The 15,932-nt window shown below is 42.0% G+C and overlaps 1 protein-coding gene across 1 annotated transcript; it reads right to left on the bottom strand.

Annotated features, from left to right (window-relative positions):
* Positions 1–8,069: 8,069 nt before the first annotated feature.
* Positions 8,070–15,674, bottom strand: LOC110488764 (START domain-containing protein 10). The gene is made up of 6 exons (XM_021561112.3): positions 15,159–15,674; positions 14,507–14,654; positions 13,963–14,066; positions 13,465–13,582; positions 13,265–13,317; positions 8,070–9,409 (listed from the first exon to the last, which is right to left on the bottom strand). The coding sequence occupies exons 1-6, from the start codon at positions 15,342–15,344 to the stop codon at positions 9,194–9,196; spliced, it is 825 nt and encodes a 274-aa protein (XP_021416787.3). The 5' UTR covers positions 15,345–15,674; the 3' UTR covers positions 8,070–9,193.
* Between the last annotated feature and the right edge of the window lie 258 nt (positions 15,675–15,932).

Raw genomic sequence — 15,932 nt, 5'->3', positions numbered from 1 at the left:
GTACAAAGCTCTCCCTCGCCCTCCATTTGGCAAATCTGACCATAATTCTATCCTCCTGATTCCTGCTTACAAGCAAAAAATTAAAGCAAGAAGCTCCAGTGACTCGGTCAATAAAAAAGTGGTCAGATGAAGCAGATGCTAAGCTACAGGACTGTTTTGCTAGCACAGACTGGAATATGTTCTGGGATTTGTCCTATGGCATTGAGGAGTACACCACATCAGTCATTGGCTTCATCAATAAGTTCATCGATGACGTCTTCCCCACAGTGATGGTACGTACATACCCCAACCAGAAGCCATGGATTAGAGGCAACATCCGCACTGAGCTAAAGGCTAGAGCTGTTGCTTTCAAAGAGCGGAACTCTACCCTGGAAGCTTGTAAGAAATCCTGCTATGCCCTCCGACGAACCATCATACAGGCAAAGTGTCAATACAGGACTAAGATCGAATCGTACTACATCGGCTCCGACACTCGTCGGATGTGGCAGGGCTTGACGACTGTACGATCACGCTCTCCGCAGCCGATGTGAGTAAGACCTTTAAACAGGTCAACATTCACAAGGCCGCAGGGCCAGACTGAGTACCAGGACATGTACTGCGAGCATGTGCTGACCAACTGGCAAGTGTCTTCACTGACATTTTCAACTTCTCCCTGTCCAAGTTTGTAATACCAACATGTTTTAAGCAGACCACCATAGTCCCTGTGCCCAAGAACACTAAGGTAACCTGCCTAAATGACTACCGACCCGTAGCACTCACGTCTGTAGCCATGAAGTGCTTTGAAAGGCTGGTCATGGCTCACATCAATACCATTATCCCAGAAACCCTAGACCCACTCCAATTTGCATACCGCCCTAACAGATCCACAGAGGACGCAATCTTTATTGCACTCCACACTGCCCTTTCCCACCTGGACTAAAGGAACATCTATGTGAGAATGCTATTTATTGACTACAGCTCAGCGTTCAACACCATAGTGCCGTCAAAGCTCATCAATAAGCTAAGTACCCTGGGACTAAACACCTCCCTCTGCAACTGGATCCTGGACTTCCTGACGGGCCGCCCCCAGGTGGTAAGGGTAGGTAACAACACATCTGCTTCGCTGATCCTCAACACGGGGGCCCCTCAGAGGTGCATGCTCAGTCCCCTCCTGTACTCCCTGTTCCCTCATGACTGCACTGCCAGGCAGGACTCCAACGCCATCATTAAGTTTGCCGATGACACAACAGTGGTAGGCCTGATCACCGACAACGACGAGACAGCCTATAGGGAGGAAGTCAGAGACCTGGCCATGTGGTGCCAGGACAACAACCTCTCCCTCAACGTGATCAAGACAAAGGAGATGATTGTGGACTACAGGAAAAGAAGGACTGAGCATGCCCCCATTCTCATCGATGGGGCTGTAGTGGAGCAGGTTGAGAGCTTCAAGTTCCTTGGTGTCCACATCACCAACAAACTAACATGGTCCAAGCACACCAAGACAGTCGTGAAGAGTGTACGACAAGCCTATTCCCCCTCAGGAGACAAGCGGTAATGGGGCGCCAAGTCTAGGTCCAAGAGGCTTCTAAACAGCTTCTACCGCCAAGCCATAAGATTCCTGAACATCTACTCAAATGGCTACCCAGACTATTTGCATTTCCCCCCCCCCCTGCCCTCTTTCACATAGCTGCTACTCTGTTATTATCTATGCATTGTCACTTGAATAACTTTACCTACATGTACAGTTGAAGTCGGAAGTTTACATACACCTTAGCCTGACATTTAATCTCTGCCATGCCATCCCTAGGAGGGGTGCGTCACTTGAGTGGGTTGAGTCACTGACGTAATCTTCCTGTCTGGGTTGGCGACCCCCCTTGGGTTGTGCCGTGGCGGAGATCTTTGTGGGCTATACTCGGCCTTGTCTCAGGATGGTAAGTTGGTGGTTGATGTTATCCCTCTAGGGCTGTACTTTGGCAAAGTGGGTGGGGTTATATCCTGCCTTTTTGGCCCTGTCCGGGGGTATCATCGGATGGGGCCACAGTGTCTCCTGACCCCTCCTGTCTCAGCCTCCAGAATTTATGCTGAAGTAGTTTATGTGTCGGGGGGCTAGGGTCAGTCTGTTATATCTGGAGTATTTCTCCTGTCTTATCCGGTGTTCTGTGTGAATTTAAGTATGCTCTCTATAATTCTCTCTTTCTTTCTCTATCTCTGAGGAACTGAGCCCTAGGACCATGCCTCAGGACTACCTGGCATGATGACTCCTTGCTGTCCCCAGTCCACCTGGCCGTGCTGCTGCTCCAGTTTCAACTGTTCTGCCTGCAGCTATGGAACCCTGACCTGTTCACCGGACGTGCTTCCTGTCCCAGACCTGCTGTTTTCAACTCTCTAGAGACAGCAGGAGTGGTAGAGATACTCTTAACGATCGACTATGAAAAACCAACTGACATTTACTCCTGAGGTGCTGACGTGCTGCACCCTCGACAACTACTGTTATTATTTATTATTTGACCATGCTGGTAATTTATGAACATTTGAACATCTTGGCCATGTTCTGTTATAATCTCCACCCGGCACAGCCAGAAGAGGACTGGCCACCCCTCATAGCCTGGTTCCTCTCTAGGTTTCTTCCTAGGTTTTGGCCTTTTTAGGGAGTTTTTCCTAGCCAGCGTGCATCTACACCTGCATTGCTTGCTGTTTGGGGTTTTAGGCTGGGTTTCTGTACAGCACTTTGAGATATTAGCTGATGTAAGAATAATAATAAGAATAATTTTGCACGCCCAATTTTTCAGTTTTTGATTTGTTAAAAAAGTTTGAAATATCCAATAAATGTCGTTCCACTTCATGATTGTGTCCCACTTGTTGTTGATTCTTCACAAAAAAATACAGTTTTATATCTTTATGTTTGAAGCCTGAAATGTGGCAAAAGGTCGCAAAGTTCAAGGGGGCCGAATACTTTCACAAGGCACTGTATGTAAACATTTCACTGTAAGGTTGTACCTGTTGTATTCGGCACATGTGACTAATAAAATTTGATTTGATTTACTAGCAGGGGATTTTAACTGTGTCCTGCACCCCACATTAGACCTCTATAAAGCGGCAGCAGGTTCCCTTTCTAAATCAGCAGATGTTATTCATTCGTTTAACCAGGCATATGGTGTAACAGACACCTGGAGATAAAAAAAATCCTACATCTTAACAATATTCTTTATTTTCCAAAGTCCATCGGACGTGTTCCAGAATTGATATTTTCCTCCTAGACAACAAGTTGCTCCTGATACTAAAGTCCACTGATTATGAGGGTATTGCAATCTCTGACCACAGCTCAGTGGTAATGGTATTGTGTTTTCCTGATAACGTTTTCCCACAATGCACTTGGTGACTCAATCCACGTATCATCTCAGATGAAGAATTTAACACACATGTCGGCCCAAATTGATTTTTTCCTTGAGGTCAACCGGCTACCAGAGACAAGTATGTGCACCTGATGGGAAACGCTGAATGTTGAGAGAATGCCAAGGGTGTGCAAAGCTGTCATCAAGGCAAAAAGCTGGCTGCTTTGAGGAATCTCAAATAAAAAATATGTTTTGATTTGTTTAACACTTTTTTGGCTACTATATGATTTCATGTCTTAATTCATAGTTTTGACGTCTTCACTATTATTCTACAATGTAGAAAATAGTAGAAATAAAGAAAAGTCCCTTGAATTACCGTAGTAGGTGTGTCCTAACTTTTGACTGGTAATGTAACTTCTAGATTTAGCCAATGTTTCAGGTTACAAAATCAATTTCACAAAAAGAGTACTCTTTCCGATCAATAAGCAAGCAATAGATCTATCTTTGAATTCATATGCTTTCACGGTAGCTTCCAATACTTATTAAGAGGTCTGTGGGACTTGGAAATTCAAAGACCTGTTACATTCTCATTTCAAAACAGCTTTGGCGAAGGCTATGTAGGACCTCAGTCGCTGGTCGACACTCCCCATATCACTCGCTGTTAGAGTCAACTCGGTCAAGATGGTCATCGCGCCAAGATTCTTGTATCTGTTTCAAACTATTCACATCTTTATAGCAAATTACTTTTTTCAAGAACTGATTAGACATACGGCACATTCGTAAAGTATTCAGACCCCTTGACTTTTTCCACATTTTGTTACGTTACAGCCTTATGCTAAAATGAATTAAATAGTTTTTTCCCGTCATAAATCTACACACAGTATCCCATAATGACAAAGCAAAAACGGAAATATCACATTGGTATAAGTATTCAGACCCCTTACTCAGTACTTTGTTGAAGCACCTTTGGTAGCGAATAAACATTGAGTCTTCTTGGGTATGACGCTGCAAGCTTGGCACACCCGTATTTGGGGAGTTTCTCCCATGCTTCTCTGCAGATCCTCTCAAGCTCTGTCAGGTTGGATGGGGAGCATCCCTGCACAGCTTTTATCAGGTCTCTCCAGAGATGTTCGATCGGATTCAAGTCTAGGCTCTGGCTGGGTGACTCAAGGGCATTCAGAGACTTGTCCCGAAGCCACTCCTGCATTGTCTTGGCTCTGTGCTTAGGGTTATTATCCTGTTGGAAGGTGAACATTCGCCCCAGTCTGAGGTCCTGAGTGCTCTGGAGCAGGTTTTCATCAAGGATCTCTCTGTACTTTGCTCCGTTCATCTTTCCCTCGATCCTGACTAGTCTCCCAGTCCCTGCCGCTGAAAAACATGGTGCAGGTTTCCTCCAGGCGTGACGCTTGGCAATCTTGCTTTCATCAGAACAGAGAATCTTGTTTCCCATAGTCTGAGAATCCTTTAAATGCCTTTTGGCAAACTCCAAGCGGGCTGTCGTGTTCTTTTTTACTGAGGAGTGGCTTCCATCTCGCCGCTCTACCATAAAGGCCTGATTGGTGGAGTGCTGCAGAGATGGTTGTCCTTCTGGAAGGTTCTCCCATCTCCGCAGAGTAACTCTGGAGCTCTGTCAGAATGACCATCAGGTTCTTAGTTACCTCCCTGACCAAGGCCTTTCTCCCCCGATTGCTCAGTTTGGCCGGGCGGCCAGCTCTTGGAAGAGTTGGTGATTCCAAACTTTTTCCATTTAAGAATGATGGAGGCCACTGAGTTCTTGGGGACTTTCAAAGCTGCATGTTTTTTTTGTTTTTGTTACCCTTCCCCAGATCTGTGTCTCAACACAATCCTGTCTCGTAGCTCTGCGGACAATTCCTTCGACCTCATGGCTTGGTTTTTGCTCTGACATGCACTTGCAATTGTGGGCCGTTTTATAGAGAGGTGTGTGCCTTTCCAAATCATGTCCAATCAATTGAATTGACCACAGGGGGACTCCAATCAAGTTGTAGAAACATCTCAAGTATGATCAATGGAAACAGGATGCACCTGAGCTCAATTTTGAGTCTCATAGTAAAGGGTCTGAATACTAATGTAAATAATGTACTTTTAATTTATTTTAATTAGTAAACATTTCTCAAAACCTGTTTTCGCTTTGTCGTTATTGCGGATTGTGTGTAGATTGATGAGGAAAAAATATAATTTAATCCATTTTAGAATAAGGCTGTAATGTAACAAAATGTGGAAAAAGTCAAGGGGTCTAAGTACTTTCCGAATGCACTGTACTGTATGCTGTATCTACTTCAGTGAAGGCTGCTGAGGGGAGGACGGCTCATAATAATAGTTGGAAAGGAGCGAATGGAATGGCATCAAACACATGGAAACCATGTGTTTTATGTATTTGATACCATTCCACTGATTCTGCTCCTGCCATTACAACGAGCCCGTCCTCCCCAATTAAGGTGCCACCAACCTCCTGTGATCTACTTTCATTTGGAATAATAAGATTGCACAGTTGCGGAAAGCGTTTTGGGAAAGACAGAAAGGACAGAAAGAAATTGGGTCTTCCCCTACCAAGTTCCTCCATTACTACTGCACTGCCAATATTCACAAGATAACCTTTTGGGTCTCTACTACACTCTTAGAAGGGGAAGGACCGGTGTGGTCCCTTATGGAAAACATCCGCCCCAGTTTCCTTAGTCTCTGTCCCCTTACCACTGAGTAAACAATACCACTCAAACAACCTTATTGTGAAAAGCTCACTCAGGATATGGTTAGGATCCACTTTGGACAGGATATGCTCAGGATATGCTTAGGATCCACTTTGGACATAGACAAGCTATCTCATCCATGCCTTTTATTTCCAACACACTCTTCATGCCTTCTCTCATAGACACAGCCTTCCAGCTATTGTTTCAGAAAGGATTGAGAGTGTAAAATACCTTTTCCATGACAGATTATTTATCCCCTTTGAACATCTAGTTAGAGAGCACAGTATACACCAGACACTTCTTTAGGTACCTGCAGATTCGCAACTTTACAAAAAAGATCTTACCCTCTTTCCCATCTCTCCCACCCACTAGCTGTCTTGAAGAATGTTTGAGCCTGGATCCCTATGCAAAGAGACATATTTCAATGCTGTTTGACATTATTCAGAGTATGGCACGCCCCACTCTTGACCACGTAAAGCATTCTTGGGAGGAATAGTTTGGAAGCAAGATCTCCGATATCACCTGGCATTCTGCAATTGACAGGATACACTCATCCTCTGTCTGCGTCAGACACGGGTTACTACAGTTTAAAGTATTTCATCACCTACACTTTTGCAGGAGTAGACTTGCCAGATTGTATCCCGATATAGACCCTACCTGCTCTAGATGCCATCAGGCACTGTGTATCATATGCGCTGGTCATGCTGACGCTAGTTCCATTCTGTCTCTTTATCTTTCAGACTTTCTCATATACTGTATATGCAATAAGGAAATTGTCCCAGATCTCTCCGTCGCTCTTTTCGGGGTAGGACCCGAAGGACTTACTTTCTGTCACACCCAAGCAGAGGCCATAGCCTTCTCGTCCCTTCTGGCACACTCACTTCTTCTTTTTGAGTGGAAGTCAGAAACACCGCCTCTTAAACTGGGTTAGGGATGTTATGGTCAATCTTAAACTGGGTTGGCGGAGTATCTCTCTGGGTTAGGGATGTTATGGCCCATCTTTAACTTGAGACGCTAAAATATTCTACCCTCTCAAAGGTTTTATAAGGTCTGGCAGCCATTTTGCAACTACTTTGAGCGTAAACTCTGAGCTGAGAACTTAATGTAGCCTCTGCAATCCCCCCATATCCTTTATAATTTATATTTCTTATTTATATTTACATCCATGTACTTATATAGAAATTTGTATTTTTTTATTGTCCAACGGCTGCTGCATAGGATAGTGTCAATGTAACCTGTTGCTTTATTTATGTTCTATTACTGTAGATTATGTTCTGTCTTTGTCTACTTTTAAAAAACAATAAAAACAATTGAAATATAATGCACCAAGGACCTGATAATGCTTTTATTCTGTGTAAAATATTTTTTACGAAATGTTTTGAGGTTATCTAAGATGCAGGCACTGTTTCAGACTACTAACTGTTAGTGTTATTAACTACCTTAAACAATATTTCACATAACCTGTCGACTTTTAAGGTGGCAACATTCCTCATTCAACTATGGCGACACCAATTGCCTTGTATGAAGCTCAATACATGAAACAAAATCACATTTTGTGTTCTGTGCCACAGTTCACGGTCCCTCACTAATAAATTGTCAGCACAGAATGAGTTCCAAATCTGTTTTAACATGTTTGAAATAGATGGGATAGTGACTCTAAATCACTGTCGTGTCCATTAATGCCCGTACAGATGGAGTCAGGATACTCTATATGTCCTGACCCACTTCACAGATCATGTTCTTGTAGAATACTAAACAAATCAAGCTTCTCAAGCTTCCCAGTAACCTAATTTGATATGCTTTTATATGCTTTCTTCAATGAAAGAATCATTACCACATGGCTACAGAAGCTGACTCAACATGTAGGCCAGACCATGCTACACATGCAGCTGCCCTGATAACACCAACACCAAAAACAGGCCTTCTTATATTGCTCCAGTGACACGACAGTAGAATAACTAATTGTTCCGCTTTGAGTTTGTGTTGACTGACTCACCATAAAGACATCCTGACTGACAAAGCAAATCAAAGTAATTACGCACATACACGTGAATCTTATCTGAGATTTATTATAACAAAAAGTTCCAATCATTTGTCTTCAACGTCAAGTTTGACAGCTCAGTTTGCAAGGCTAACTTCGAGATCCTTGCTTGCTCTGTCATGACATTATTTGAAAGTAACTTTATGACAATAAATACACTTTAAAGGGGTAAGATCTATGACGGCAATTCCAATCCTTCAGGTAATAACACAAAAAAACCTATTTCGTACAATTCCGTTAATAACTCACTCTGTGCATTTGATAAAATGCTAAGTGTGATATTACTGAAAAGATTTCCATTGAATTAAGTCACCATTGGATCATTTATTCAGTGCCTACAGTAAGACCAAGGCGTACATAACCCCCAAGTGTACATAACTAGCAATGGAATTAACTCCATTGATTCCCTCCCAGATTGCACAACATTTCAATAAATATTGATATGAGAACCCACATGGATAGACACTCTGTCTATCCATGTGGAGGTTGAACCATACTCTTGGCTACCACGTGCACGTTGATCAGGAGAATAGTAAAGTCTATACAATGTAGCTCAATAAATACGTTTCCCATAAAATGTTTTTTTTTTTTTAAACAGAACATACAAATACACCTCTATTGACTTTCATTTATACTCAGGATATCAAACAGCCAATCCTGTCTATTCTTCAACTTTGTTCTGAATTATTCCAAACATATGAAATTGGTAAGACCTGATGCTGCTAATGTTTCTAAAAGTAGCTGCATATCACAATCAACAACAACCAGGTCCTAGTATCTAACACTTCTTCTGCCAGTGCACTGTCGGCGGAGTTGGCACAGTTAGTTGGCAAATAATTATCAGTTCAGTTCAAGCGGAGTGGATGAACCAGAATTGCCACTCATTGGTATGACGTTTCCGCTTCATAAGGCCAAACAGATGTAAACAGTTCATTCTCTTGATCACCCATAAAGACACAAATGGTGGTTTATAAGGTCAAAACAGGATAAATTCTAAATTAATTTTGGGTAGATCGGAGACTTTAAAGATTGGGATCAAGTGCCATGGAGAGGTCAAAGACTTCAGTCTTTAGGTCTGTGTGAGCGTGTCCATATATCCTCTCTTGGCTAGGTTTCATCCCCTCTGACAGATGTGCTCAGCTGCTATCCTCTGTCTTGTCGCCCTCCTGAATGTCAAGCTGTGTGCTCTCGTCAACGTTCTCCAGAGAGTCCGCCCGCTGGATGGTCAGCTCAGATGGGTCCATTATGGGCAGGATGCTCTGCTCTGGGTACAACCAGGGCTTCTGATCCGGAGAGTTCTGCTTCTTCCAGTCGGGGTAGCTCTGGCCGGCCTTGTGAACACACTTCAGCACCTGCAGGGAGAGAGGAGGGTGTCAGAGACCTAGAGCTGAGCCCCAGCCTAGTTTTTCCCCCTCACTTACTGCACTTTTATACAGTTCTGCCCAGAGGCATATAGGTGTATAGTGAATTTACAAAACATTAAGAACACCTTCCTAATATTGAGTTGCGCACCACCACCCCATGTTGACTCCAATGCTTCCCACAGTTGTATCAAATGGGCTGGATGTCCTTTGGGTGGTGCGACCATTCTTGATACACACAGGAAAATGTTGAGTGTGAAAATTCCCAGCAGCGTTGCAGTTCTTGGCACCTACTACCATTGCCCGTTCAAAGGCACTTAAATCTTTTGTCTTGCCCATTCACCCTCTGAATGGCACACACACACACACTAACACACAATGCATGTCTCCATTTTCTCAAGGCTTAAAAATCCTTCTCTAACCTGTCTCCTCCCCTTCATCTACACTGATTGAAGTGCATTTTACAAGTGACATCAATAAGGGATAATAGCTTTCACCTGGAAAGAGCCAGTGTTCTTACTGTTTTGTATACTCAGAGACTTCATAAAGTATTCACACCCCTGGACCTTTTCACATTTTGTTATGCTACAGCCTGAATTTAAAATGGATTACATTTAGATGTGTTTGTCACTAGCCTACACACAATACCACATAATGCCAAAGTGGAATTCTGTTTTTAGATTTTTTTTTTACAACTGAAAAGCTGAAATGTCTTGAGTCAAGTATTCAACCCTTTTGTTATGGTAAGCCTAAATAAGTTCAGGTGTAAAGTCACATAATAAGTTCAGTGGTGTAAAGTACTTAAGTAAAAACACTTTAAAGTACTACTTAAGTATTTTTTTTTGGGGGGGGGGGGGGGGGATATCTGTACTTTCCTATTTATATTTTTGACAACTGTTACTTTGAATTCATTACATTCCTAAAAAAAATCATGTACTTTTTACTGTATACATTTTCCCTGACAGTCAAAAGTACTTGTTACATTTTGAATGCTTAGCAGGACACGAAAATGGTCCAATTCACACACTGATCAAGAGAACATCCCTGGTCATCTCTACTGCCTCTGATCTGGTGGACTCACTAAACACAAAGGCTTCCTTTGTAAAGTATGTCTAAATGTGTTGGAGTGTGCCACTGGCTATCCGTAAGTAAAATTTAAAAAACAAGAAACTGTGCAGTCTGGTTTGCTTAATATACAGTTGAAGTCGGAAGTTTACATGCACTTAGGTTGGAGTCATTAAAACCAGTTTTTCAACCACTCCACAAATTCCTTGTTAACACACTATAGTTTTGGTAAGTCTGTTAGAACATCTACTTTGTGCATGAAACAAGTATTTTTTTCCAACAATTGTTTACAGACAGATTATTTCACTTATAATTCACTTTATCACAATTCCAGAAGTTTACATACACTAAGTTGACTGTGCCATTAAACAGCTTGGAACTTTTCAGAAAATGATGTCATGGCTTTAGAAGCTTCTGATGGGCTAAGTGACATCATTTGAGTCAATTGGAGGTGTACCTGTGGATGTATTTCAAGGTCTACCTTCAAACTCAGTGCCTCTTTGCTTGACATCATGGGAAAATCAAAAGAAATCAGCCAAGACCTCAGAAATAAAATTGTAGACCTCCACAAGTCTGGTTCATCCCTGGGAGCAATTTCCAAATGCCTGAAGGTACCACGTTTATCTGTACAAACAATTTTACGCAAGTATAAACACCATGGGACCACACAGCCGTCATCCCGCTCAGGAAGGAGACACGTTCTGTCTCCTAAAGATGAACGTACTTTGGTGCGAAAAGTGCAAATAAATCCCAGAACAACAGCAAAGGACCTTGTGAAGATGCTGGAGGAAACAGGTACAAAAGTATCTATATCCACAGTAAAACGAGTCCTATATCAACATAACCTGAAAGGCCGCTCAGCAAGGAAGAAGCCACCGCTCCAAAACCGGCATAAAAAAGCCAGACTACGGTTTGCAACTGCACATGGGGACAAATATCGTACTTTTTGGAGAGATGTCCTCTGGTCTGATGAAACAAAAATAGAACTGTTTGGCCATAATGCCCATCGTTATGTTTGGAGGGAAAAGGGGGAGGCTTGCAAGTGGAAGAACACCATCCCAACCGTGAAGCACGCGGGTGGCAGCATCATGTTGTGGGGTGCTTTGCTGTAGGAGGGACTGGTGCACTTCACAAAATAGATGGCGTCATGAGGAAGTACAATTATGTGGATATATTGAAGCAACATCTCAAGACATCAGTCATGAAGTTAAAGCTTGGTCGCAAATGGGTCTTCCAAATGGACAATGACCCCAAGCATACTTCCAAAGTTGTGGCAAAATGGCTTAAGGAAAACAAAGTCAAGGTATTGGAGTGGCCATCACAAAGCCCTGACCTCAATCTCATCGAAACTTTGTGGGCAGAACTGAAAAAGCGTGCGCGAGCAAGGAGACCTACAAACCTGACTTAGTTACACCAGCTCTGTCAGGAGGAATGGGCAAGAATTCACCCAACTTATTATGGGAAGCCTGTGGAAGGCTACCCAAAATGTTTGACCCAAGTTAAGCAATTTAAAGGCAATGCTACCAAATACTAATAGAGTGTATATGATGAAAGAAATAAAAGCTGAAATAAATCATTCTCTCTACTATTATTCTGACATTTCACATTCTTAAAATAAAGTGGTGATCCTAACTGACCTAAAACAGGGAATATTTACTGGGATTAAATGTCAGGAATTGTGAAAAACTGAGTTTAAATGTATTTGGCTAAGGTTTATGAAAACTTCCGACTTCAACTGTAAGTAATTTGAAATTAGATTTTCGTAATTACATTTACTTTTGATACTTAAGTATATTGAAAACCATATACCTTTAAACTTTTACTCACAAAGTATTTTACTGGGTGATTTTTACTTGAGTCATTTTCTATTAAATGTATCTTTAATTTGACTCAAGTATGACAATTGTGTACTTTTGTGTGTGCAATAACTGTGTGCAATAATAGTGTTTAATATGATTTTTGAATGACTACCTCATCTCTCTGTTTTTCAGGAAAAATGAGAAACGGAATGGAGCTAAGCACAGGCAAAATCCTAGAGTAAAACCTGGTTCAATTTGGTTCCAATTTGACAGAGCTTGAAGTATTATGAAAATAATAAAAAATGGGCAAATGTTGCTTAATCCAGGTGTGCTTCTACACCTGCATTGCTTGCTGTTTGGGGTTTTAGGCTGGGTTTCTGTACAGCACTTTGATATATCAGCTGATGTAAGAAGGGCTATAATTTGTGTTTTACTAACTTATATAATGTAATGATATTACAATGCACGTAAGTGGGGTGCTATTCAAACAGGCTTTTGAAGAGCAGCCAGCTGTTGATCATTAATCAGTAGGTCAAGGTTTACATTCAATCACAGCTATGAGCCACACACACAATCTTGGTATCACACACAAAGATACACCTTGCCCTAAATAGTTTAATGCTGCACGTGCTACGAAACCAGGAAAACGAGTTCTACAGGGCCACTGAACGTCAGTTGCTCTGCCTGAGAGACTACATTGTCAAAAAGCTGAGCAGGACCTTCCAGTGGGTTTCTATGGTTACTATTGTCATTTAAGGAGACTTGAATCCCACACTCGCTGTGCGTCGATTTGCACACTTTTACTACCTAGTTCAAAGACAAGAATTATCACTGTAGCGCTAACACACACTCAGGTATTGGCTGACTGTTGCTTTGGAGCTAAATTAAAAACCAGTTATAACTCTGTCGTCAAACACAAAGAAGCTAAAGATTTTAGCCGAAGGGAGATTAATAACAATGTTGTCTGAGGTCATTCACGTACCCTGGGAGCCAGAACCTGAGACGCTTTGTTCACCACCCACTTTGGAAGAGAACCTGAAATACAGAATGAACCAAATAATCCATAATCACTGCAACTCTTGGTACCTGTAATGTAACATACTCTGTATCAAATCTCTTTCAGCAAAGAGAAGACAACTGAAGCATAGGATTTGAAACAGGTCAGTCGAAGGTGGGTCTCACCTTTGGGGTCAGCCTGTGAGAGGTAGGTAAAGGAGCAGCTATTGGGTCCTAAGGCCTTCACTAGGTAGCCAGTCAGGAGGGAGATGGCTCTCACAAGGTCCTTTTTGGGAGGATATTTCTGTCAAGAAATAACCAAATCAACTGAGACGTTATCACTTGCATACTCTGAAGCCATGTGAATGACAAGAAACACATTCATGTAACAACCCTGTCATATGCTGCGTCCATACTGTTCCAGGCAAATATTGAGTGAGAAACACTTTATACATGATGAGGTGGTTTAAATGTGGATGAATAATAATAAATTATGCTTTTATTGCAATGAGTCTCGGCTCTACCATTCCTATGGCTCAACGTCAGCTAATTGTCCTCGTATATGTACACTGATATCACATTCTGTAACTATTAGTAACTGCAGACAGACTGCTGTATGTACTGGATGGTTGCTAAGAGCCAAAGTCTACAGACAGAGGAGGTGGAGGTGCATGGCGTACATACTGGGTGTTTGACTGAGCAGTTAATGATCACATACTCGTCGTCCGTCACCTGCCACGAACGCAGCGTCACCACATCTCTGTTCTTCAGTGGCTTCGGACACAGCCCTGAAAAAAAACAGGACAACAAATTTAAAACAACTTGAGGAAAGATTTCTCATTTACAACACCCCCCACCCCCCACCCCCCCTTTCAATGTCAGGGTAACCAAAGATTCAGAGGCAGCAACTGGACTCTTGTGTTGACTAAATACACTCTGAAAAACAGGTCACTCATGCCTTGTCTGAACTCCTGAAGATTCGGTGAAGGGGTACCATGGAGGAAGGGATTCCTTAAAGCAAGGGGAAAGTGAAGTGAATCTTAATACGAGACTTTATACCAGATTTATTTCACATTTTCACCTGTGGTCATGTCATGTTTGAACCTGTGGTTTAAAGTGACTCATTAGTAAAGTTGACCCGTCAAGTTCTTTCACTGAGAGAAAAGATAAAACAAGAGAGAGGAATGTGGAACAGCACACGTATCTCTAGCAGATTAGAGGAACTCACATGAGTAGTAACCCATATCGGCATTAGGTGAGAGACGGGCAATGTCAAAGCTCTCCAACATGGTGGGGTCCCACTTCCTGCGATACTGTCCATCATGAAGGACGTCGTACATTGTGGCGGCCGACACATCTTTTATGGTCATTCTGCACTGAAATACAAACAGCAAAAGTAAATTGATTATTGGAGTAAAATAATACATGAATTAGATCTGTCTCTAGATCTGCTCTTATCTGTTGCGTACTCACTGTAATAAAATATGACACCAGATAAACCAATGATAATGGAAAGTTGGAAACACGCCCTAGATGCTCTTGTGATAATGTTGCCCCGAAAACAAAAGGGTTGTGGTGGAAAACAGAAAAACTGTCATGCTGTCTCCAAGGGACATGGAAATGTCAAAAGACTAGAGATTGAGATAAATTGGAAAGTAAGAGAAAAGAGAGGAAAATATTTTCCTTATAATGCAATGTCTATTCAGACTATGATATTCGTGATGGAATACAGCATGCCCTATTATTGTTTATAATTTAAAGTTTAAATTGACTGAAATTAAAAATAAAAATGTCAACTCGACTGATCCATGGCTTCATACTGTTAGTTTTACATTACAGTGTATCAAATTGACAGTTGAGTCAAACCAAGATTTCCTTACTTTTATCTTGTGAACTTTTGGGACGTTTTTGTTTCCTTGAGGGGATGTTACAGGGGCCACCTCGACCCAGACCTCCATCCCGTTCTTGTCATATTTGCTGTACCAGTTGTCCGTTGACAAGGCTTGTCTTCTGAAGTCTGCAAAGACTGCCTCGTCTGGTATAATTCCCGAGAGAACTCGAGACATAATTTATATCCAACAATAAATCTTTATGAATGAATGAAAAAGCGGTAGCCTACCTAACGAGCAAAAGAAGAAGCGAAATGCTACAGGTCACTGAATTGATGTTGTGTATCCACTCCGACCCTCTTGCCTCTAACAAAATGCTATTCTAGTAGTGACAGTGAGATAAATACGGTTTTCTACTCACTGATTAGCATATCAAGTTGGACTGGGTTTTTGTGTTAGATTCCTTACCTACCCAGTTTCCAGCTTATCTAGAACCCTTTGTGTGTTTCGTACTTAAAATCCAGGGCAGGGTGTTCTTTACCTGCAGTTTTACACCCCTCTCAACATGGCCACGCCCCTTTCAACAAACTATATCAAGTAATAAATGCAGGAGTTTGTTTGGCAAAGAAGTCACGATAAAAGTCCATGTGGCGTATAGTAAATGCACAATATATTATGCAAAAATGCTGTGTCGTATTGAAATGGCACAATATCTTATGCAACAACAAAAATATCCGTCCTGGTGGCACAGAAATTGGCCCGTTGGTTACAATCACTGATGCACTGTGAATTGCATGATTAGGCCCATACATCTATGGATTAGGC

The sequence above is a fragment of the Oncorhynchus mykiss genome, chromosome 14 (assembly GCF_057628025.1).
Source record: "Oncorhynchus mykiss isolate SJ-2025 chromosome 14, ASM5762802v1, whole genome shotgun sequence".
Taxonomy (NCBI): Eukaryota; Metazoa; Chordata; class Actinopteri; order Salmoniformes; family Salmonidae; genus Oncorhynchus; species Oncorhynchus mykiss.
The sequence above is the reverse complement of the archived record's forward strand: the minus strand, read 5'-3'. Positions and strand labels throughout refer to the sequence as shown.

Excerpts from the sequence above, each read along its gene's own strand:
- LOC110488764 (XM_021561112.3), bottom strand. The coding sequence starts at position 15,344 with ATGTCTCGAGTTCTCTCGGGAATTATACCAGACGAGGCAGTCTTTGCA. Across the intron at positions 14,067-14,506 it reads CGATATGGGTTACTACTCAT|GGCTGTGTCCGAAGCCACTG; the intron begins GTGAGTTCCTCT and ends GTTTTTTTTCAG. Across the intron at positions 13,583-13,962 it reads ACTGCTCAGTCAAACACCCA|AAATATCCTCCCAAAAAGGA; the intron begins GTATGTACGCCA and ends ATTTCTTGACAG.